The following is a 24,683-nucleotide window of genomic DNA, read 5'->3' as shown; positions in this document are numbered from 1 at the left end:
TCAAAACCCTGGTTATGACTGACAGAAAGGGGGTGTTTGCATCAGTCTGGAGAGGGTTCATCTGCAGGAGAAGAAAGGAATTTTTGATGTAGGTGATCTGGAGATATTAACCTTGTGGAAACTGTAAGGTAGTCATCTTTGAGCAAGGATTATAAGGGTATTGTGTTGTGTGCTGCATACAAGAACTTGCACTGGCCAAAGAGAAGCAGTGGGTCCTCCCTTCTTGTACCAAGGCAGTTGGTTCAGCACCTCTGCCAAGAATGGATAGTTGTATGTAGAATCTGGAGGGTTTTTATAGTATGGAACATGCTGTCCCTCGTGTCCTTCTTGGACAATACACGTTGCCTTGCATAAGGTGCTCCTCAATTGGAAGTTCACATGCTAGGTCCCCACCAGGGAAGATGTGGTTGGCATTTGCTCATGGAGCAGCTGGGATGACTCTGAGGGTGATGCGGGTCTGCTCCAGCTGGGCAGTGTGCAAGCAAAATCCACCAGCCAGAGCAGAAGGGCATGGGTACCTCTCTCTTTGTTTCCACCCAGCTGGTGCTGGGGCTGCGTCATCCCCCTCAAAGCCCAGGTGTCAGAGCTCATCCAGGGAATCCAAGCAGCAAACATGAACTGGCACCTATGAGGACAGAGTCAGAAAGTGTTGATGAAACTGTGAAGGCAGGACCAGGTATGGCTTTGTCCTCCATTCTCTGTGAAGTCCAATGACACCGAGGTTGTTCTTGGCGTGGGAGAGAGAACCCTTCCTGGAAATGACTGTGGTGTTACTTTGGCCCCTTCTCAACGCCTGCAATGCCCCCTGAGCACAGCAAGTTGGCAGAGATGTGTGGTGTCCCTTTGACAGGCAGTAGGGCTTGGCAGAGACCCCAGGGGAGCTGTGATGTGGTCCTTTCCAAAACCTGAGAGCAGCATCCCTCACTGTCCCTTGCCAAAAACCCAGATTTGAAGGCAAAACACACTACTTTGCCAATGCTGGAGTGCTGTATTTCTCTAGACATATCTGTTCTCCCAAAGGCAGCTCCATGCTTCCTGTCTGGGGCCATCTCTGCACCTCAGAAAACCTTTCTATACTCAGAGCAGTGTTTAGAGCTTTGAAAGATGGACAGCAGTCTGCTCCACACCTGGCTCCTCATTCTTGCCTGCTTGGATTTCCTCATTGCCCATCCCTGAGATGTCTGTTTCCAACTTGTTCCTCTTCCTGTCTGGTTGTCCATCACTCCTCTCTTCACAGGTTGGTTTTCCCTTTACGTTTTCTTGTGAAGAGCCTAGCAACCTTTCTATTCAATGGTGTTATTAGACAGGTAAAGCTATGATAAAATTGAACCAATTCTCTTCTTAATCACGGATAGCTCAGTTTATCTTCTGTTCATGGATGAGCTCTTCAGGTGCAGGAAATGTGGAAGTTAATAGGTGGCAAGGATCTACCTGCCCAAATGCTATCTTAGCCTTGAAAGGCAGATCCCTTGGATGGTTTGCTCAGCTCAGCTGAGCCACTTCTGGTGGTATCACTGCACAGAGTGCCATGGCCAACCTCCATCAGCTTTACCCTGCCCTTTTGCAGAGCTGCTGCTGGTGGATGCCCTTGCTTTCCCTGCAGCAACAGGCCCACCTTCTGAGGGGGAAGGCTTTTGTCGTCACACTGGGGCTCTTACACACATCTGTTGCTCTGCCTCCGCCGCCGGTGCTGGTGACTCCTTGGCCCATGAGCTGGCAAGCCATCTCCTCCCCAAAGAGTACCCCGTGTTGGTCCATGAGGAACTCCACCAGCTGTGTCACCAGTACACCAAGGGGGCTGAGAATGGGTCAAACAGCCTTTCCCACTTCTGACCCTCACTTCTGTGCAGAAACCTTCAGCTGCAGGGCTGCTCTTCCTGGCATCTCCACCAGGAGCGTGTGCTGAAGAGAGGAGGCAGCCAGGTGCCTCTGAACAACAAAGTTTGTGTGGGCCCGGAAGGCTGTAGCTGGCTGGTAAGAACACCATACCTTCACTGTTCCCTGCAGGAGGACATCCTGGAGACCATGCGCTCCTTGGGTGGGCTGAGCAGATTTGGCCACACGCAGATGGCCAGATTGCTGGCAGTCATCCTGTTGGTGGATTTGTTTCTGCTGATATTTTGGAGCAGTGACAGCCAGCTCTTGAGGAGCAGACAGTTGGGCTTCAGCCACTTGCTGGGCACCCTGAGGGAGCAGGAACACAATAAAGTCAACGTTGTCAACACCAGTCGCCTGGGCTGATCTCACCCAAGCTTGATTGGCAGCTAAAATGTGAGCAGTTGTGATCCCAATTCCCTCCCCACTCCCAGGGAAAAGAGAAATTAGGAAAAGACTTGTGAGTTGGAAACTAAAACAGCTTTAATAAAACCATAAGAAAAATACTGTTAATAAGAAAATAATAAAATGTATACAAATATACTAAATTCCCCCAGTGACTACATCACCACAAATCCTGTAGAGCCGGCACAAAATATAAGTCCTGGGCTTCCCATCTGAGGGAAGGCTCCCTGCCCACACCTGGTCTACAGCAGCGGAACTGCCTCAGCTGAGACATGGCCACCTCCCTTCCTGCCTGCCCTTCTGGCAAGTCACTTTGTGGAGCAACCCCCAATGCCTTCGGGAAGAACCCCAAGGTGATAAATGCTTTTCTGTGCCACTATCCTCCCAAACCCCACCCCACAGCAGCAAGAAGTGGTTGGTAGAAAATACAGCTTTTGCAAGGAGGCTGTCACTCTGTCGGCAATTCCTGGCCTTCGCCAGTCTCTGGAGCAGGCAGGTGGCTCACCACACTTACCCTTGTGATGCTGCCAAACTCTCCTGCCTGCTGCTCTTCTGCAGGATGCTCATCCACTTGTAGAGCTTTGCCTCCAGGAGCTTGGATGGGATCTTACAGAGGAAGTCCTGCAATGCTAAGGGCTCCAGGCAAAGCTTTGAACACTGCCTTCAAGAGCACAAGCAGCAGCCCCAGCACTGGCTCTCGATCAGGTGGCTCAGGTTTTGGCTTCTGCTCTAGCAGGTTCCCATCAGTACCAGCAGAGCTGGGAGCCGCCAGACTCCAGGTCACCAGGATCCACCTTCAAGATGATGGCCAGCAGGTGTGCAAGCTGGCTTTCTAGGTGGACCTGTATTTTGCTGTCGAGGGCCTCCCTGGAAGGCATCCTCACTGGCTGCCAGCCAGAAAATCCTCCGTGGATGGTCTGTGCTCATGCAGGATAGCCCTTCTGCAGGATGGTGCTGTGCCAGCACAGAACAGCACTGCAGAGAGTGTAGAGGACAGTCCCTCTGCGCAACACTCATCTTTGCCTGGGCCTCCACCAGCCTCTCCAGGCTCTTGGCATGGGTAAGGGGAAAAGAGCAGAAAGTGAGAAGCGATGCATCTGATGGTGGCGTGGAGCAGCATCTGGAGCAAAGCAATGACAGAAGGGACACTCATGGCTTGCTGGCCATGCAGCATTGTCAGAAAGAGCTTGATGGAGGGCAGCTGAGTCACCTGGGCTCCCTCCACTCCTGGTGGCCTGTGCACAGGGAAAGGGCATAGAAAAAGCTGTGTGAGACCCAAGCTGCCTTTTCATTCTCCTGCCAGTCTACGGAGCACTGCTGAGTACCATCCAGCAGTTCAGCGGAGAGCAGTGGCAGCAGAGAAGGTCGCAGTGGCAGCGGGGAGGGTCACAGAGGCAGGATGGAGCCCTGTGGAGCAAGACAGAGCCACTGCCCAGCTCTGCTGTGGGACATGGCACCTAGACTCATTGGAAAGTGTCAATGCAGGAGCTGTAAGGCCAGATGAGGATAAGGGATTTGGTGGGCTTGCCTTCCTCTTTCTCAGCAGCATTGCTGGCTGCCCATTCCCACTGCTCAGCATCTGCAGCTTGCCCAGGGCCAGACAGAGCTTCATGCACCAGATGCTACCAAATCTGCGAGAAAAGCAGCAGGGAGTGACCTAGACGTAGCCAAGCGCAGTGGCTTCCCTCAAGGTCCACTTGCCATGGGCACAGACATGAGTGCATCCGTCACCACAGTGCTGGCTGGGGGCATGTGGCTGCTCCTTCAGTGTCCCTGCCCTGGAGACATAGACAAGGGCAATGGCTTCCCTCAAGTGTCTGCCTGCCATGGGCACAGCCACGGGTGCATCCAGCACCACAGAGCTGGCTGGGGGCATGCAGCTGCTCCTTCAGTGTCCCTGCCCTGGAGAAGGACCAGGGCTTGAGAGGAAAGGCAGAGGGCCTCTGCAAGTCTTACTGAGGTTTGTTATAGCCAAGGCATACCCGAAGAGGAGGACGTCCCTTTTCCTCATCACACAGCCCTGGGTTAACTGCATATGCCAGTGGAGCAGTGGCTTGGAGCATGCTGGGCCAGGTGTGTGTGGCTGCAGGGGGTCAGGCTTGACCCTGTAGTGCAAATGGCATTGTGCATGAGAAAGGTGGCTGCTGGCTGTGCCCGTGTCCCCAAGCCATAGGGAGAGCTCATGGAGTTGATGCAGCAGTTCAGCTGGCCAATCCCACCAAGGCCAGGGAAGGCTCGTGGGGGACATGCTGGTGGGGCTTAAGACGGTCCCCAGCCAGCCCAAGTGAGGCTGCCAAGGGGAGTCCTGGTGCCACGCAGTGCGGCTACGCAAGAGCTTGACTCTCTGCAGTGCTGTTCTGCGCTGGCACGGCACCACCGCTGCAGGCACTGGGACCCTTGCCATTGCCGGGCCATTGCCAGTTCAACACAACATACCAACAGTTGCTGGTGGGAAGGGGCACTGGGAGCTCTCCCCAGTATTTCCATGTCACCCTTGTACTGGAGATTGCAGACCCGGGCATAGCACTGCAGGCATGGCCTCACCGGTGTTGAGCAGAGAAGGGTAACCTCCCTCTAGCTGCTGGCAATGCTTTGCCCAGTGCAATCCAGGTTACCACTGGCAATTGCCTTTGGCAAGGGCACTGGGCTGGCTCCTAGTCAACTTGGTGTCCACCAGGTCCTCCAGGGCCTTTTCTGCCATGCTGGTTTCCAGTAGCTTGGCCGAGCTGCTTTTCTAGTCACAACTATGTGCGGCTGTGTCCCTGGATGCTTTGTGCCCACGCTGGTACCATCCACAGTCAGTTCCTTCCTTTTTCTGCAGGTTTCATGCAGTGCCACTGCCATGAGACTGAATGCATGTTTCCTCCAGCCATATCAGTGCTCCATGTAGAAAGGCTTTCTCTTGGTATGGGACAGGGCGAAAGAGGATGTACTCTGGCAACAGAGTCCAGAGATGGAGTTTCCATGTAACTCCAACTTTTTTTTTTCTTTCACAATTTTCACACCAGCTTTGTTCTTCACATAATGTCTGGGTAGGAGATGCTGGCTGGCACTCTCTTTTATATCGCAGCCTCTAAAACTTCTAGAAGCAGAGCAGACCAGAATAGTGCAGCCCAGGAGACTGCAGACACATCCTGCCCGCTCCCCACTCTTCTTAGGATGCTTAAGACAGTAGACAAAGAGAACGAAGCTGTCATTCTGCTGGCTCAAGCCAGCCTTGTTGTCTCTTTGGCTCCAAATGTATGAAGCTAAGTCTGGAGAAACTAACATACCTTTAATATGTCCTTTAATTCCTCTCGGATAGGAAGGAAATCCTTTCTGCAACTTCCAGCCTTCCCTTCTTTCCCCTTTCAAGACACAAAGGCTGCTAGCAAAGCAGCCTGTCTCAGGTCAATATAGGCCTAAGGAGTAGCGTGTCCATTGAGGAAAGTTCCTTCCAACTCCTTGAAACCCATGTTAATTCCCATAAGAATACTTCTGAAGTTTCAAAAATGGACTCTGTGCATTTGCAGCTTGCCAGAGCACTCAAAAAAAATGTTTCTAAGATGGGAAATGTGATGTCCAGTTCTAGAATATGCAACATAAGAAGGATATGGAGCTGTTGGAATGGATCCTGAGGAGGGCCACAAAGATGATCCAAGGGCTGGAGCACCTCTGTTATGAGGACAGGCTGAGTCAAGGTTGTTCAGCCTGGAGAAGAGAATGCTCTGAGGAGACCTTATAGCGGCCTTCCAGTACCCATCCAATGGCTGGATGAGGCCTTGAGCAGCCTCATCCAGTAAGAGGTGTCTGCCCATGGAAAGAGGGTTGGAGCTGGATGATCTGCAAGGTCCCTTCCAAACCAAACCATTCTGTGATTCTATGATGCCAGTTCAAAATTGCCCAAAGCTTCTCCATGGTCAGAAGGGAGCAAAAAGATGATCCACCTGCCCTGAAAAACGATGAGCTGCAGCACTTTCTCTTTGGTCCAGCTCCCCTCTCCTCAGATTGCAGAGCTGAGATGCAACTGATACAAAAGACTAATTTATTGACTAGTTTATTAACTAATCAACACACTACAAATCATCTAATAAATCAAAGAGCTAATTTGTGAACTAATTAACTTCTAACAATAAACCGCTATTATTTACGAATGTGTCCTTCACGCTCTGATTAGTTACACACAATTAACGAGTTACAGCTTAGCACTTGTGTTATTAGTGTATACACAGCCACAATTGAGTAACAGCTCTGTTGCTTCTCGTTCTACCTCCCACGCCACTTTTATTTTTGTTTCTGGATCCTTCTTTTTTTTTTGCCACCATAGTTTCATCCTTTCCCTGCTTGTGGGTATTTTTTCCGCTAAATAAACAGCTTACCTGTAAACACCTTTCCCTCATTGTTCCCAGTTTTGCAACATCTGTTCCCAAAGTTGATGTTTCTACTGACTAGGCAATCTTGGCCTTAAACATAATTATTTATACATAATTGCCTACATACAGGTAAGCTAGCAAAGTTCTGCTTCCCCAAATGACTCCCCAGACTTCCCATCAATTTGGCTGATACAGGCTCTTAAAACTATTTTTTTTTAAATCTCTTCACTGTCAAAGGATTCTCTCATTACACTAAAATGTCCTTTCCCATTTCTAAGATTCCCATTCCTCAGAGCACAGGCCTAATCCTGCAACTTCCAGAGAAGCACAGGAGGCTGCTCTAAAACAAACCTGATGCAGTTGGCCATACGTGCGACACATACAGCAACACGCAATCCCAACCTGATTAACAGAGTATTCCACCCCATAGGTGGAACACCTCTGCTATGAGGACAGGCTGAGAGTTGGGGTTATTCAGAGTAGAGAAGGCTCTGGGGAGACCTTAGAGCAGCCTTCCAGGACCTGAAGGGGCTACAGGAAAGCTGGAGAGTGACTTTTTACAAGGACATGTAGTGATAGCACAAGGGGGAATGGCTTTAAATCAGAAGTAGGAAGATATAAATTAGACGTTAGGAAGAAATTCTTTGAGATGAGGGTGGTGAAGCACTGGCAGAGGTTGCCCAGGGAAGTTGTGGCTGCCCCCTCCTCGGAGATGTTCAAGGCCAGGTTGGATGGGGCCTTGCGCAGCCTGGTCTGGTGAGAGGTGTCCCTGCCCATGGCAGGGGGTTGAGACTGGATGATCTTTAAGGTCCCTCCCAGGTCAAACGATTCTACAATTGTAGGACAGCTTCCGAGGTGATGAGCTATGCAAGAGACTCTGCCCTTCTCAGGAAATGGTGTAGCCTCTTGGCTTTTGCAGTTCATCCCCCGCTGTGTGGCCCTCGCTTTACATCATTCCATTATCTAAGGCAGTGGATAAACACAAGGAATGATGTATAGAATCACAGAATCATTTGGTTGGAAAAGACCAAGTTGGTCTTTTCTAGCTGGGCTTTAGCCCTCCCTTTTTTTACTTCTGCATGATCTCACTTCATTCCTGTAGTCTTCTCAACATGTCTGCCCCTTCTTCCCAAAGCTCATAGACATTCCTCTTCTTTTTGATGCCCACCCAGATCTCTCTGCTCAACCAAATTGTTTTTTTTCCCCGCCAGCTCATTTTCCAGCACATGGGGACAGCTTGCTCCTGTGCTGCCAGGATTTCCTTCTTGAAGAGCGCCCAGCCCTCCTGGGCTCCCTTGCCCTTAAGGACTGTCCTTCATAGGACTTCATCAATCAGCCTTCTGATCAGTCCAAACTCTGCCCTCTGGAAGTTTAACGTGGCCGTTCTGCTAACTCCCCTCCTCACCTCACCTAGAACGGAGAATTCTACCGTCTCATGATCGCTTTGCCCCTCATGGATTCCCACATCCCCTCATGGATCCCCGCTACCCCCCACAACACGTCCTGCCGTCTCCACCATCCCCGCAGCGCCTCATGGATTCCGCCTCTCCCCCAGTCTCCGTTTCCCGCCTTCCCGCCCTGCCGAGCGCCGAGCGCTCGATGCGCCGCTCTAGCCGCTCGATGCGCTCGGCGCTGGTGCGGTGCGGCCTGGCGCGCACGGCGCCAAGATGGCGGCGGCAGCGGTAGGCGCTGCGTGAAGCCTCCCCCTCGGCCCTCCCGGCCGAGAACGGGCGGGCGGGCCCCGGGCGGCACCGCGGGCGAACCGTGAGCCGGCGATGTGCGAGACCTACTCGCGGTGGCTGCTGAGGGTGTCGGTGGCGCAGATTTGCCAGGCGCTGGGTTGGGATTCGGTGCAGGTCTCGGCCTGCGACCTCCTCACCGACGTGCTGCAACGGTACCTGCAGGGACTGGGCCGCGGCTGCCACCGCTACTGCGAGCTCTGTGAGTGCGGGACGGGGGCTGCGGGGAGGGGCGCAGGCGGCGCTGTCCTGGGCAACCGGCTTACGGGGGGCGGGGACGGTGGGGTGTTGGGGGACACCCTGCTTGAGCAGAGGGGCTGGACTGAGCGACCTCCTGAAGTCCCTGCGAACCTCTGTGGAGCAGGGCTGGGGACTGTAGGGGGGGGAATCCGTGAGGAGAGAGGCTGTGGGGGTAGCATTCTGTGGGGGGTGATGTAGGTTTGTTGGGCTGTGTGGGTTCCATGGCCTGGCACGAGACCCACGGGAGTATCATGCTCTAGAGAACATCTGTGTATGCTGTTCCCTAATGCCATCAGACTAGAAAGGGGTAGAACCCATCAGTGTTACTGGAGTGACACGGGGATCCCGACAGTTAACTGGCTGATCTAAACAGTTAACTGTATTGGAAGCCTAACTGGGAAGGAGTGACAAAAGCACTTTACTGTGATGTTCCCAGAAGGCAGCTGTGGGTTGGGGGCTTGTAGGGCAGTGCTGAGGGCTGGCACGTGAGACCTACAGCAAATATAAGGCTTTAGTGAACACCTGTGCATGCTGTTCCCAGATGCCATCAAACTAGAAAGGGGCAGAACCCATCAGTGTTTGTGGACTTGGGGGAAATGGAGCTCTGAGGCAGTCGGTCTAGGGCATGAGGAGATGGAGCTGATGCCCCACTTTCTCTGATTGTGGTGTAGCGGGGGGGGGGGGGTGTACAGTAGGGGAAATGGGATTGTTTGCCCTGCTGCTGGGGCTGTAGCCTGCTGGATCTGGAGGGGATGTACTGGGAGGCAAAAAGGGGTAGCCAGCCCTCTTGCTGAGTAGAGTGTAGGCATGGGAGGGTGTAGCACTGCTGCTGTGTTGTCCTTGCTCAATTTGGATCAGGGGGATGGATGCCCTGGGGGGGATGCTGAGGAGGCTGTGGGGGTCTGCTGCAGGTGGGATGCACGTGTAGGGCTCTGGATGTGGGCACAAGGGGAGGTGCTAAGGGTGTAGGGTGCAAGGTTTGAGCTGGGCATATGGAGCAGGGATTTGTGTAAGGAGTAAAGAAGTGGACCTGCAATGCATGAGGTCCGAGAGGTGTGGCTGGTGGGGAATGGATTCAGATGTGGAGGGAAAAACGTGGCTGAAAATGCTATTGCTGGAGCTGGAGTGCTCTGGGTTGGGTTTATATGTGTGAGAGGCCAGTGGTTTGTGGGGCTGGAGAGGGATGTATGAGGCTTTAGTGCTGGTAAGGGATGCACATATATGATATTGCGTGGGGTCAGGGATGTGTGTGTGTGTTGGGGTGATGCGGGGCTGTGAATCATAAATCACAGAATCACCAGGTTGGAAAGGACCCATTGGATCATCGAGTCCAACCATTCCTAACACTCCCTTAAACCATGTCCCTAAGCACTTCATCAACCCGTTCCTTGAACACCTCCAGGGAAGGTGACTTGACCACCTCCCTGGGCAGCCTGTTCCCGTGCCCGATGACTCTTTCTGTGAAGAATTTTTTTCTGATGTCCAGCCTGAACCTCCCCTGGCGGAGCTTGAGGCCATTCCCCCTTGTCCTGTCCTCAGTCACTTAGGAGAAGAGACCAGCTCCCTCCTCTCCACAACCTCCTTTCAGGTAGTCGTAGAGAGTAATAAGGTCACCCCTCAGCCTCCTCTTCTCCAGGCTAAACAACCCCAGCTCTCTCAGCCGCTCCTCATAAGACTTGTTCTCCAGCCCCCTCACCAGCTTCGTTGCTCTTCTCTGGACACGCTCCAGAGCCTCAACATCCTTCTTGTGGCGAGGGGCCCAGAACTGAACACAGTACTCAAGGTGTGATCTCACCAGTGCCGAGTACAGAGGGAGAATAACCTCCCTGGACCTGCTGGTCACACCGTTTCTGATACAAGCCAAGATGCCATTGGCCTTCTTGGCCACCTGGTCACACTGCTGGCTCATGTTCAGTTGGCTGTCAACCATTACCCCCAGGTCCCTCTCCTCTGTGCAGCTCTCCAGCCACTCTTCCCCCAGTCTGTAGCACTGCATAGGGTTGTTGTGCCTCAAGTGCAGGAACCGGGATTTGGCTTTGTTGAGCCTCATGCCATTGGCCTCAGCCCAGCGGTCCAGCCTGTTAAGATCCCTTTGCAGAGCCTCCGTACCCTCCAGCATCTCTATGGTGCTGATTGTCAGGGATGCATGTGTATGGGAGGGGGCAGGGATCTGTGATCAGGGACTGATGGATATTGGGGCAACGTGGAGCCATAAACGTGAGGCTGGGGATGCTTGCATACAGGGATAAGTGATGGCACTGTGGGGCTGGGAACACGGGCATGGGGGATGTAATGCTACAGTGTGTGACGGCAGGGAAACACTAGAGTGGGTTTTTGGGGAGATGAAGCTCTCACACACAGGACATGAGAGGATGACAAGGTTGCTTGTGGGAGGTGTGGAGTATGTATATCGAGAACAGGAGGGATGAGGCTGAGGATAATTTTAGTGTACGTGGCGTGAGATGTGAGTGTCCTCCCGGACCTGGATTCAGTGGAAGAGGTTTGGCTAGATATCTTGGGGACTGCCGTTGAGGTGGCGTGTGCAGAAGGAGCTGGGAGTGATGGTGGGGGCAGGATGCCCAGGGCCTCACTGGATTGGGGTGAGGCTGTGATGAGGTGGTAGTGTGGAAGGGGTGAGTTTACACTGAGAAGGGGAAGAGAAAGAAAAGAAACCTGGGAGTCAAATGTGAGGATTGCTGCTTGGGTCATATAGGAGTATGGAGTGTGTGGAGACAGGATGGGGAAGGGGCAACAAGTATCATTGCTGGGTCTGGGAGTGTGATGGGATGAAGCTGTGTGTCCCTCAGGGTTGTGTCTCCCTGCAGAGCCTGGAATGGAGGTGCTGAGTGGGGCACATTACCTGCTGGTACCTGCAGAATATGGAGTGTGGGAGGACGGGATATCCAGTTGCTTGGTGGGTCTGAAGGGGGGATGGGAGGTTGTTAGGGGTCTTCTGGGAATGGGAATGTCAAGCAGAGAGTGCCGGTGTCTGACTGGGACAGGGAGGTGTGGGGAGGTGGTGGTATGTGGGGAGAAGGAGGCTGTTAGAGTTGCTGCTAGGTCTGAACTCTAAGCATTGCGAGGGATTTGGTGCAAGGCTTAGGCTGTTGGTGTGGTTGGAGGGTTGTGAGTCTATGTGTGTGGAGGCCTTTCCTGCCCTACGTGTGGAGCAGAGAGGGTGTAGTGTGGCAGGGGGGACAGCAGGGATATGCGTGCAGAGTTGGGGCTGCTAGTGCTGCTGCTGGAGCTGTAGGTATTGGGGAGTGGAAGGAGGGGTGCACAGTGTGGAGCGGCTGGGGGGAACAAGGACACCCTGTCGGTGCATGCAGAAACAGGGCTGCTTGTGCCTCCTGTGCCGAGAGGGACATGTTTCCCCTTCCTTTGGCATGTGGGGGTAGTGGGCAGCCACTGCTCCATGTGTCAGTGTACTTCTGGAGGTGGGTGTCCTGGAGAGCCCCTTGGTTGGAGATCAGAGTTCTCTAGCTGGGTCTGGCAGTGGAGAAATTGTTTAGGGGAAGCAGCGGTTGGAGGTGGGATGGATAATGTGGTTGCTTGCCTGAAATGCTAGGTGAGGAGGAGGTGACTCATTGGTGGTGGCCAGTTCAGAACATGTACCAGGGGCTGTGGGAAATTAGGGAGATTTGGCAGGGATTACAGCCCTGAAGTGTGTAAATGGAAAAGTTTGCCAGTACTTCTTGCTGAGTTGAGGGATCTGTGCTAATGTCACAGTCATGGATGAAAGGTGTATCAGAGGCTGATTGCTGTCAACTGGTGGTGGATGCAGCCTCAAGATCAGAGGAACCATGAAGGGTGGAGATGACATTGTCTTCTGCAAGAGAGAATTTGGAGAGTGTGTGGAGCCAAGACTCGTGGCACGGTGTGATTGGCTTGGTTGGGAGAGGAGCAGCCATGGGCTGACAGTGCTGCTGGTTGTGCTCCTGTGTCTTTACTGAAGCAGATTTTGGAGAAATGCTTTTGTAACTGGATCACTGCTTGCGCAGGAGATGAGTTGTTGAGCAGCATTGCCCCCTGAGCTCAGCTTACACTGCCACAGGCACTGGACTGTTTGTAAGACTGGGTAGAAAGGACACAGAAGTGGTGAAAATACAGCTTTTTCCTTTCATTGCTTGGGGGATTGGAGGTGCATAGAAGTAAGGTATCTGTCTCTTGCTTTGCGTGTGCTTACTGAAAGTGCAGAAAGGATTCCCCCCAACCCTCTCTATGAATAGAGAAGGAAATATCAGTCTGTCAGTCTGTTTTTTTCTTTTTTCTTTTTTTTTTTTTTTTGTGAAGGAGAAGGGGAATATCCTGTTTAGCCAATTATACGGTATTTCTTATACTACCTCTCTTAAAATGATCCCTGTACTTATTTCTTTAAAAGGTTTGCAAAAAGGCATCTTAATGCTCAGCTGATGCCTCCCTGCTTTTTCAGAATTGTTTCCTTTTACTCCTAAAATAAGTTACAGTACAAACTCAGCTCTGGATGAATGAGTTGAATTTTGCCATGGTTTTGCATAAGTAGAATTAATTAAATTTCAGTTGTAGCATCTTTATTGTCAGCGCGTTATCTCCAAGTCAAACCAGTGGGGTTTGAGTTAGCAGGGTTGTCAGCTGGAGGGACATAATCTTTGTATTTGAAACTGAATGGATTTACTCTGACGTAATTGAGACAGTGTGGTATTGCTCTGAAAAGCATGTCATTGCCATTCACGTATTCTCTCAGTTGCAAAAGAAAATGATGGTTTTCCCAGCTGTGTTAGATCTTTGTTCCAGCTGTTACATCCCATTAGGAAAGCTACATTCAAGATTTTCATTACTTTTCTGCTGTTGTTTCTTTGCATTTGCAGTAGCTTTAGTTGATGGGAGCTTCTGTGGCTGCAAAGAGAAGCCAAAAGGATTTGCAAAGCAGGCTTGAGACGTGTTTGATGCCGTGAAATGCTTCTGAATACTGTGTTGGGGGTGGAGGAGGGAGTGAACGTAGGGGAAGAAAATAAGGGTTTTCCATAATACTGTGCTGTTCAAATTTGTGAAAAGCTTATAAAAGGAAGCCTATTCTATATACTGTACACTTCACACATGTTTTTATCCTAAAATTTAAATAAAATATTTGAAAATCAGTGTTGGAGTATGTAATTGAGGTATTGAACTACAAAACAAGTTGACGTGGTGTGATTTCTGAGAGCAGAGTTCTACATTGTTTGTTTTAAGCAGAGGTGAAAAGGGAAAAGTTCTCTGTTCTGTGCCACTGTTTTGCACTCATATTTCACATGGTTTGATGGAAGTGGCAGCACAACTGGCCCTTTGGGTTAACTGCTGTGGATTTTCTAGTATATGTTGGAGTTTTTGTACTGGGGAAGTGTCCAGTGAGGGCAGGTGGCATCTGCTTCACTTGCTGTGAATTCAAAGAGTAGTTTGGATTGGAAGAGGCCTTAAATTCAGCTAATGCAGCTTGTCAGTGTGATGGCTGGTTATAGACACAGAATGTATCCTGGTTCACCTCTTAAATTGGCACATACAATACGAGAGTTCAATTTCCAGCATGCTTACTGGGTGGTACGGTTCATGGGAGGGATGAGGAGGGGAATCATGATTTCTGTCCCCCAAAGTCTGATTTTTCTATTACAGTGCTTTAAAAAAAAAACTAGGTAGAAGTTACTTAACATCTAGTGCCACTACTAAGGGCGCCTGGACATATTTCAGCAGGACAAATTTAGATTATCTGCTGCTAAAACTAAGACTGTAATAAGCTACATTATTAACTTTGTGATTTGTTGGATCTAGAAGTGTTTCTTTCAGTCCTCTTTCCTTGAATTTTCAGTGTTGAGCTTATGCTTAGATATGCTGTGGGGTTTTAATTTTTATTTTTTTCTGTTGGAATTTGCTTACTGTGAGGAAATACAGTTTAGAAGTTGCTCTTCAAGATTATTTTTATGTGAGTTTAGAATCATAAAGTATCTGAAGTTGGAATGAACCCATGAGGATCATTGAATCCAACTCCCTAACCCTCAAAGGACTACCTAAACCCAATTATATGTGTGTGTGTGTATATATATATATATGAAAACAACAGTAAATACAAATAATGTATTAAAACTTATAATCATGCAGGTATAGTTATATTAAGAGGCAGGCTCTGATCTGTTGAGCACAACATTGTACCTCAAAGCAAAAATGACAGGTCTTGCAAAATATTTTCCCGAGATAGAATTTGTTCAAAACCTGCTCCAATGTCACTGCACAATCTCCTATGAAGGAAAACTTAGCTTCATTATAGCAAATCTCTTCTTTGGAGAAGGCAGGCAACAGACCAGTATTTTCATTGGGAATTACCACAGTGGAGAAAATTGACCTGGCATCAGCAAAATTTTTGTCTTTCTAATTGAACATCAGATTTACCTCATTCATGCTTGGGTGGTTTTTGTAGTACCTTTCCTCTTATTGGTCTAGAATAATAAACTCTATTGAAGTATTAAATGTTTACAATCAGTGTAAATGAGCTGATTCCTTATACTGATGCTGAATGACCATTCTAACAAGCATCTCTCCAGGGCCTATAACGCTGATTATAGGCAATGTACCTTTTTATATCCTGATAACCTTAAATGTTGATGGTTTTAAGCCACTTAACTTCTTGTGGGCTACCAATAAAGGAAGGCAGCTTGGGGGTTTGCTTGACATTTATGAGGTTACTGGGAAAAGGAAGAGACCATGAGCAGCAAGAGCAAGAAGATGCTTTTGCCTGCCTGATGATTACGTTAATAGGATCCTTTTCCTCCACTTAGCACACTCAAATAAGGTACAAATTCTTATTAAATAATCTGCTGTGTATGCTTCTGACTAGTCTTGTGGATACTGGATGGAAGCAATATGTTGTCTACTTGAAAGAGGTATCCTGGAGTAACTATTCAGCGTTGATACGCGGGTATTTAATGTGTGACATGGTTCTGTGGTATGCGAGAGCATGAGGAGTCCGTGGTAAAGCCTGCAATAAAAATACTGAGGAGCTATACCTAATAATTTGTGGGTTTAAATATTTTTTTTTAAATAATCTCTTTTATAGCAGACATGAAGGTGAATTCTATTTATAATGGACTGTAAATGTTGCAGGGATAGTGACTCATTAATTTTTCTCTAATGTATTTATTACAGAGCTGCAGTTGCTCCCTTTAAAAAAGCTGGCATGAAACTTAAACCTTTTCTGTTCTGTACTGATTCGCTTGTTAAATATTCACTGATTCATACCAACTTAGGGCCAGGAAGGAGCATGTGGTGGGACTGAGTTTGACAAATGTAAACCTGCTATTCTTGAGACTGAATTTAAGGAAAGTAAGATAGTGTTTCCCTAACCCCCACCTGCCCCCTTGCAGTTTCTTCAGATGACGTGAGCACTTGTCAGCTTGTTTGCCAGAGGGCTGGAAGAATTCTTGTGACTTTGGCAAAAATAACTCTGCTTTAGTAGCTTCTAAAAATTCTTTTTCCCCACAAACTGAAAATGAGCTTGCTTGTTGCTTGAAGGAGAGTTAATGCACCACCCTCATTCTGTTTGATTAATTTTTCCTTGTGGACAGCTGGATTTATCCACCTGTCACGCTGAGCAGCAGGGCTGAGGGCTGGATAACTTGCCTCCCAGATACTCAGCTCTGCATGGATTCTGTTTCTCTGTAGTTTTGGTGCTGTGCTTAACACGGGACCTATTTCTGTGTGTAGATTTCTCCTCCCCTGGTGTTCATTCTCATGCATAGGGTAGCTGAGAGTATCATAACCGCATGGCTATTCCCACAGGTTTCTGGTGAGCTGTTTTGAGGCTGAATGGTCTTAGCTTATCTCTGTTTTTTGCTGTAGCTGTATCAGTTTCAGTGCACAGTTCCCATTCGAGGAGACAGCACACCTTAAAAGCTCCTAAGAGATATACTTTCTTACTTCGCTGTTCACAGAGTAAGGAGGCGGGTTGTAGTTCCCACCTCCTTCCATCTCTTCCCAATCCTGGACAACAGATATTAGTGAAGTGTTGTAGTATAGAGAACAGCAAGAGACTGGAAACCAAAAGCTCCAAAGCTGTTTGTGATCTGGCACTGACTTGCTGGGTGACATTGGATTAATTATTTCACTGGGGGGCTTCAGCATTTCAGTTTTTAAAGCAAGGAGAGCACAGATATCTGAAGAACATTGGGGCATGTTCAGTATGCACAAATTAAACATTTTTTTTGGCATCATTTACTTGCCAAAAAAAGTCTAAGACTAAATGAAAGACTAGGATAGACTGTGTTATGTGTTTGTCAGCATTCTCTTTCATGTGTCTGGCTTCTGCTATTTTAGTGAATTTTTATTAAACCAGAGAGAGAAGAGAAATGCTAAACTGTCCCAATATAGGTATAAAGGCACAGACTTTATTTGATGAATCACCTGAAATTACACTTAATGCATTTTTGTGCTGTGTGTATTTCCAATTGATAAGAGTTTTGATTTAAATACAGATATGAATATAGACGTGAAACTTTATATTTGTACGCATTCAACCACTAAGAACGTTCTTCCTTGCAAAGAAGTCGTTAACTGATCAGTCCTTTCTTACCTGTGGCAGCTGCTGGGTTAAAAATTCTTCTCGCTTTTAATCAGTCTTATGACTTGGCCTTGTCTCTTTGGAGGCAAATGTCAAATATACAGTCATCAGGTTTTTTTGGTCACCTTATGGACCAGCTTCCTAAGACACATAATTGGTTTTTTATGTGGTTGCTTAAATATTTCAATCCTTCAGTTACACCTAGGAGTTACTTCTCTGACATGTGTTCTAATAAACTCTTGTAGAAAGAAGTCCTGTTTAGCATTTATCACTTGCTAATTGCATTGTTGCACTCCTTTGAAGGTTGAAAAGATCACGTGCAGATCTAGGAAAACACCTTTTCATATTTCTGTGATAAACTGGACTAAACTTTCACCCTGAGTACATGACGGTGCTCATGTCAAGACGTGCACACTGAGCAAGGTACTCAGAACACTTTCACAGAGCCCCTCTGTTGGGGTAGGTAGTATTGTGCAGTCCTGTGCCCGGAGTTGTCCAGCTGGAGAAACTATTACAGCGTTTCCCCTGCCTGTGCCCTTGGGTTTTCTTCCAGGGGAAACTGAGCAAAAGCAGGGGATGTGTCCATGCCTATTGGTACACTTCCACCTGGGATTGAGTGTTGTGAGGCTCACCATGAATTCCCCCCATCCTACAAACAGCACAGCCAGTGATTCCAGAAGTGTCCAGGGAATAAATGTGCTTGACTTTAGAGCTTATTGAAAAGTTTTACTCAAGTTGGGTAAAAGTCTTTCTAAATGACTGTCCAACTTCTACTTGTTGAGTCCTGACACCTTAGAAGATGGTTCAGTAAGTTCAAAGGTATCCCCGTAGTGTGAAGATGAATTAACGGTAGCAATGCAAAATTTCTTAGCTGTGCCAGTTATCTAAATTTATTTTTTAAAGGATAAAAGACTCTTCTGTCTGCCTAATAACTATACAGATCTCATAACTACTCCAGAGTGGTGATGTCCTCCTTTAATTATGTTTGTGTAAGTCTCTATGTTTCTCTCTCCCTAGAGTCTGCAGGAGAAACTAGTACTGCACTTGTACTAGATATTACACAAACACAAAATCTGAGATGGTTCTTGTACAGAGTTCACGTTCTAAATGCAGACAGACAACAAAGGCGATAACTTGGTCTGATCTCCCTTTCAGCTGTGAAGGGAATTAAAACACAAGCAACTTGCCCAGAGTCACACAAGAAGCCAGTGTTAGAGCTGAGAATCAAAAACCATAATCTGAGTATTACCCTTATCTTCGCTGCAAGACTAAGAAGAGAAATTCTAGAACAAAATTCTTATTTTCTAAATGTACCTGCAGGCATAAGTTGGCTACGGGTTTGAATTCATGCAGTGATGTGAGAACCAGCCTGCTCCACTGCTTCAGGTTCAAGATAAACCAAGAAGAGATTAGGTTAAAGGACAAACAAAAGAGCATCCCCTATATTCTCTGAAGCTGAGGCTTCACAATAGCGATTGTATTCCTTCAATAAGCATGGACTGATTTTCCATAATTACTTTTTAAAGGAAATCGCAGCTTATCATCATGTAGCGATGTAATATCTTCATAAGCCAACTATATACAATTTTAATAATTCAATGTTGTTTTATTGAATTAAAGGGTTTAAGGCAATTTTTTTGTGCTATTGTTATTATGAAAAGGACGCTCAAAGCAGTGCCTTGGCTACCAAAGCCAGGTGCCCAGTTCTCCCTCTGGAGGTCTTCAGAGGGATTTTCCTCTGTCTCAGGTCAGGGAAACCAAGGCTCTTTGAGGACTTGTGTGCTGATAGTTTGAATCTTTGAGCCAAATTACATGTTTGGAACAAACTGCATCTTCTCTTGGACTGTTTTCTTGGAGGTCATATTCAATAAAGAACCTGGCTGCTTGGCCAGTAAGTTTTCGCTGTTCTTTTCCTAAAGAAAAGCAATATTTTTTTGCGGTAGAGTCAAACTTATATTGCACCCCAGGAAGCCAGCCCCTGAAGTTTAATATAAAATATTCTCTCCTCATCAAACCACTAATTAATATTCCTGTGTTTCATCCGGGAGGTCTATCTAACCGGTAGGTAAAGTGACTCATGGTTTATGAAGCCTGTAGATTTCATCTGGTGGAAAGATGCTATGTGAAGTATTTTTGTTATCAAGAGATACACGAGATACCTTCTTTTTTTGTTACCTATAAGCTACAGTCAGTTCAACAAAACAAAATTGTTCCTTTTGGGGGTTGAAAAATAACATTTATCCTGTTACATGCTGGTAAAGGGGCTCTTTCTGCCTAATAAGGGCTTACTTCGTTCAGTTAAGTTTACATTATGAAGTTGCAAACTCTTTTAAGTGCTGTTGCACGATGTTAATTGACTGGTGCCAGGCAAAAACTGCCTGTTGCTTCTCCCTCAGTTTTGCTTAATTTGCTTCTCGAGGTGCAGTTCTTCAGTGGTGTGAACTGAAACAAAGTGGTACGGATCAAAACAAAACGCTTTTAAATGAGAGTGTGTACTTAGCCTGAAATGTCGTATAACCTGGTGAGCAGTAAACATGGCAGAACTGTGGGACAGCAGTCTCCGTTAGTGGTGTGAGCCAATGCAGATTCGAATCTCTAAGCAGAGATCTGCAGGTCAATTTTTTTAAACTGGCTTTTTGCAAAAATGTTCTTTTGTTTTGTTTTTTTTTTGTTACAGATGGCCGCACAGATCCAATTTTGGATGATGTAGGTGATGCCTTCAAGCTTATGGGGGTAAACCTGCATGAGCTAGAAGATTATATACACAATATTGAACCCGTCACTTTTGCACATCAAATCCCTTCATTTCCTGTCAGCAAGAACAATGTCCTGCAGTTTCCCCAGCCGGGAAGTAAAGATGCAGAAGAAAGGAAGGACTACATCCCCGATTATATGCCACCTATTGTCTCCTCTCAAGAAGGTGCGAAATTAATCCTTTGCTTTAAATTTTGGTCCCTGTGTATTTGCGTATTGGTTTGCATCCTGGAGCAGTTTGAGTTGTGCTGCCCATAGCAGTCGCTCAGAAAGGACCCGCTGGTTGTTACACAAGCACGGTTTCAAAAGAGGTTGCAGTGCTGTGGCAAGTTTATTTTCCACTCTTTTGCTTTCCTCCAAAATTAACTGGTGTCAAAATACACTGTGTTATCTCAGCTTTCTATAATGCTTTTAAATTTAAAGTTTCTGGGTGACAATAGAATGCTTTACATTACCTGTTACGTGTTAGCCTCCCTCATATAGGTGCTGCCAGAGCTTACATAATTTCGTACAGGTAGAAAAAGGAAGGCTGGTGAGAGTAGCACAGCATTCCCAGCTCCTGGCAGCCATTTCTTCTTCCTTTGAGCAAATTTAACAACAACAAAACCCCAAAAATAAACCTCTGAATTAAAATTAAGTAAGTTTTAAAGTATGGAAGTAAGAGTCCTCAGTGCTTGCTTTTAATTCTCTTTGCCGATGTTGATTTAGGTTTCATCATCACTGTTCCAACTGCTCTCCTTCCCTTTCTTGTGTAAAAGTCCTGCAGAGGCTGAGGATCCCCGTAACAGTGAAAGCAACTGTACAAATGCTACAAACTGCAGTTAGCCTGAGAATTGTAACAATGGCAGTGGAAAAAACAAAATAGTTTTTCTATTTTCAGCTCCATGAGATTTGCTTGCTGTAAGATAAACCTTTAAGAAGTGCGACCTAATCTAACTTTCCCTTTGAATAGTGAACATTACACAACTATACTTTGTAGGGAAATAAAGTTGTGTAAGCTTGTGGAGTGGGTACAAAAATCCCAGACAGAAGAACTTTATTTTTCAAAGTGTAACAAACAGACGCAGTCCTCACAAGATGCTTAATTAATTTATCATTTCCATGAGGACAGAATTGGTATCATGCTGTATTATGCATGTTGCTTGTTTTTAAGAAGATCTCAAAGTCTGAACACTGAAATGTGTAAAAATTCTGTCCAATGTCCATAAATTACGTTGCCTTATTGGGTAAACAAAATCCTTTTCTCTGTTGCTACGACGTCACTTGGGGCAGGTACTCAATGATTTAGTAAGCTGTAGTAAGTGTATATTCAGTCTTTCATCTATCATGTTCAGATAGATAGATGCAATTACTATGTGTTCCAGTTACAGTAAGTGAAATTATAGTTAGAACAGGTATCAGAGCTGTAAAGGACTGTCAGAGGAAATGGTTTTAGTATGTGCATTAGAAAACGTTCTATTTCCAGTATCAGTGTGATGATTCACTCATACTGATGAACATTTTTGAAGCTCTGTAGACCTGACTTTTCTATTTTCTTTAATTGTATAGAATACATACATATTTTATAGATCAATAGCGTTTTAATATCTTTTGCCTCAGTATAATTCAGGAAGTGAAGTGGCTGGGTATCAGTGAAACTGCAGAAATATTTTATTGGCTTGATAAGAAGGTACGAAAATTTCCCCCTTGTGAAGTTTGTTTAAAGGGTTGTTTTTGAAATCTAACAATGAACTCTTCTTAAACCAGGAAGAGACAAACGGAATGTAAATATCATACATGCAGACAACATTAAAAAGAGAAAAGTATCGAGGAAGAAGGCATTGAGAAGTGATGGGGATTTTGGCTGCCCTGTTCTGGCAACTTTCTTGGAACATTTTAGCCTGTTTTTTTTCAGGAGGTAAATAAACACCATTCTGTCAGAGAAATCTAGCATATTTGAAGGATAACAAGATACCTGGCAGTTTTGCTTTTGGGTCTGTTTTTCTGACTTGGAAAATCATACTTTGAAAATAGGCAAGAAAGATCAAATTCAACAAGGCTCAAAGCGGCTGTAGACAAGTGTCTGAACATGGGGAATAGGAGATGAGAGTATTACAGACTCAGTCTGACGATACATGACATAGAAAAAGGGGCTAAAAATTGAAATGGGAACAGTTGTGCACTTTTTTTGTATGTAACTTTTTATACTCTTTCTCCTGCAAGTTAGATCCAGGAGTTAGATTTTAGCAGTCCTTATAAATAATGTATGAATCCTTTTAACACCCGGAGCAAGAAGATATTATTTCCGAAGTTGGATGAGAACCAGGAAAACTTCTAATGCCTAAGGCTAGAGTGTCAGAGGACCTATAGATACAGCTTCAAAAAATGAATGCAGTATTTTTTTTTTAAAGGAAATTTAAAGCTGAATGCAGGTTTGTTATAGTTGATTTAAAATACTTATAGTATTTTACTTTTCAAACTAGTGTTTTCTGAAAATGCTATTTGTAATTTTGTGCCCTGGGAGTTTTTTTCTTTTGGAAGGGTTCAAGGCTGTTCAAGAAACTCTGTAGTGTATGTTTTATTATATTTTACTCCAAGTAAAATTTGGAAGAAAACCTTATTATTACTTTTGCAGATTAAAGGAATGCATTGTAAAAATAGTGAAGAATTGTAGAAGCTGTTTGAATAGTTTGCAGATCTTTACAGAGTAGAATGAAAACCCATGCTGTTGCTAAGATTGTGTAGTTCATAATCTAGATAATAAAATAAAGATAATTAGTCAGCAACAAAGGATTATTTCATCCACATTACTATGTGTAATGTAACTTAGAGGAATTTAAAAGTAACTGTTAGGAAGATTCATTGTGTCCCATTTTATATGGGAACCTAGAGCTCAGCTTATGTTATGAGTATTTATTTACTGATAATGCTTCAGAAATCACTAGTGCTGATGTATTTTAGCAATAATGCAGCCAAGACAGTCTAAAGGTATAAGCAGAACAAGGCTTATTAGGCGAGATAATATTTTAATTCTGTCAAGTGATCTAATTAGTTATCTCTAGTGACAAAGTGACTTCACAGGTAATTTTAGCTAGATGCATTTTTAGAAACTGCTTTTTAATTGTTCATTTAAATAAAAGAAGTGTTCAGTGTGCGCCACAACCAGTAGGTGTTGCTAACCTCCTTCTCAAAAGTGCTCTAGTGCTGCGCATGTAACTTAACTTCTTATTTCCACTTACTCTAGAACTGATGGTGTTATGTTCAGAGTATACAATCTATCCAGCAGCTTGTGTGATGGCTTAGTTATCGTTGCCAAAGACTCGATAAGAGCAAAAAGTCCTGTCCAGCCTGGGTGAAGCCGCTCCCTTTGTATTTACTCAGTAGTAAGAAATGCTGAAATAGCTCTCTGAATTATTGCTGAAGTTATAGAGGAAAGAGAGGAAGGCAAATAGGTTTTAGAGATCTGTAATTTGTGCCAGTTGACGTTCAGTCCAGTAGTATGAGTTTTGTTCCAAGAATGCAGAAAACGATTTCTTGCCTTAAATGTGCTGTGCCTCATTTCGGTAACGCGCACTAGCTAAATGATCTGGTTCAGATTCCAAGTGCTTGCACTGTGAGGATCTGCATATAAAATTATATATTTTATAAAACAATCTGACTCAGTATTGCCATGGCAAATGTGGTTTTAGCAGTATTTTTACAAAGGGCACTGAAGGGATAATTTTATGCCAATGTATCATGATGTTCGCTCTCTGCCTATTTTTAATTAGCCTCCTTTTTGTTTTTTTGAGTTATTTTAGTGCTGTTGTCACTAAAATGTCACGGTAAACTTGTAAGACAGATTAAAAAAGGAGAAAAAAATAAATTAGTTGCAAAACATGATGGTCATGCCGTATTTCTTGTGCTTTAATGTAAAAGAACATACATTTTGCAATAATACATTAACTTCATAGAATTTATTGGTGGCATTTAAAGCAAAACAGTACTTTGCTGAAACTAGGCCACTTGAGAGAGCCCAGATACTTTTCCACAGCTAATAATAATCGCTATTACATTTTGTGACAACGTTGAGAGCCCTGGGTACTAATGCTTTGAGAACATATATCATCTCCATAATTTAAAGAAAGAAAAGTGAAGCATGAATCCTATGTGTGCCATGGTAGCCTTATTTTTAAGCTTCCTGGGATGAATTTCTACCTGTGCTTGCTATTTCTTGTTACTATCTAATTTTAAATAATAATAGTAATAATGATTTAAAAAAAAAAAAAAACTTTATGTCCCCTGCTTTATTTTCCAACTTTTTCAAGTTACAGGTAATCCATCCCTGTTTCTCTGACTGGAAGACTGAAGAAAACATGATGCCTTTGTGCATGCAATACTGTTCATAGCTTATTATATTTGCATTAGACACTCTTTCCTCTCTTACACAGTAATTGTGCTGGGGTAAGTGAGAAGGATATGAGGGAGAAGACATGAGTATCTTTTCCCAGTAGCTGCAACTTTTTGTAGGGGCAGAGGTAGCTTTTTAAGAGTCAAACTTCATGCTTAATTGTTACTTCAATTTTTTTTTCTGTCTTCTGCTTTATACCACTTCACTCTCACTTCCTAGAGGTTCAGTTCTTTTCCCTTATTAAAGCCCTGAGCTGGAAACAAGTGTATTTTTATCGGGCATTATGTCTTGTGGTCTTTCATTCCTGATAATGTGCGTTCGAGCCCTGGCATTGTATTTCTGATCATGAAGTCAGGACCAGGTCTTGGCACTCTGTACAAATATGGATT

General features: G+C 45.6%; 1 protein-coding gene across 2 annotated transcripts in view; it reads left to right on the top strand.

Moving 5' to 3' along the window:
- The first annotated feature begins 8,279 nt into the window (after positions 1-8,279).
- TAF3 (TATA-box binding protein associated factor 3) overlaps positions 8,280-24,683 on the top strand; it is a 124,249-nt gene continuing 107,845 nt past the window's right edge. Inside the window, exons 1-2 of one of the 2 annotated variants that reach the window (XM_009568938.2) lie at positions 8,280-8,573; positions 19,849-20,091. In XM_009568938.2, the coding sequence (XP_009567233.1) occupies positions 8,408-8,573; positions 19,849-20,091 (409 nt within the window). In that variant the 5' untranslated portion in view covers positions 8,280-8,407. The remainder of the gene's footprint in view (positions 8,574-19,848; positions 20,092-24,683) is intronic. The other variant, XM_054083313.1, reaches the window with a different exon arrangement.

This window comes from Cuculus canorus, chromosome 1, assembly GCF_017976375.1.
Source record: "Cuculus canorus isolate bCucCan1 chromosome 1, bCucCan1.pri, whole genome shotgun sequence".
In the NCBI taxonomy this organism is placed as follows: domain Eukaryota; kingdom Metazoa; phylum Chordata; class Aves; order Cuculiformes; family Cuculidae; genus Cuculus; species Cuculus canorus.
The sequence above is the reverse complement of the archived record's forward strand: the minus strand, read 5'-3'. Positions and strand labels throughout refer to the sequence as shown.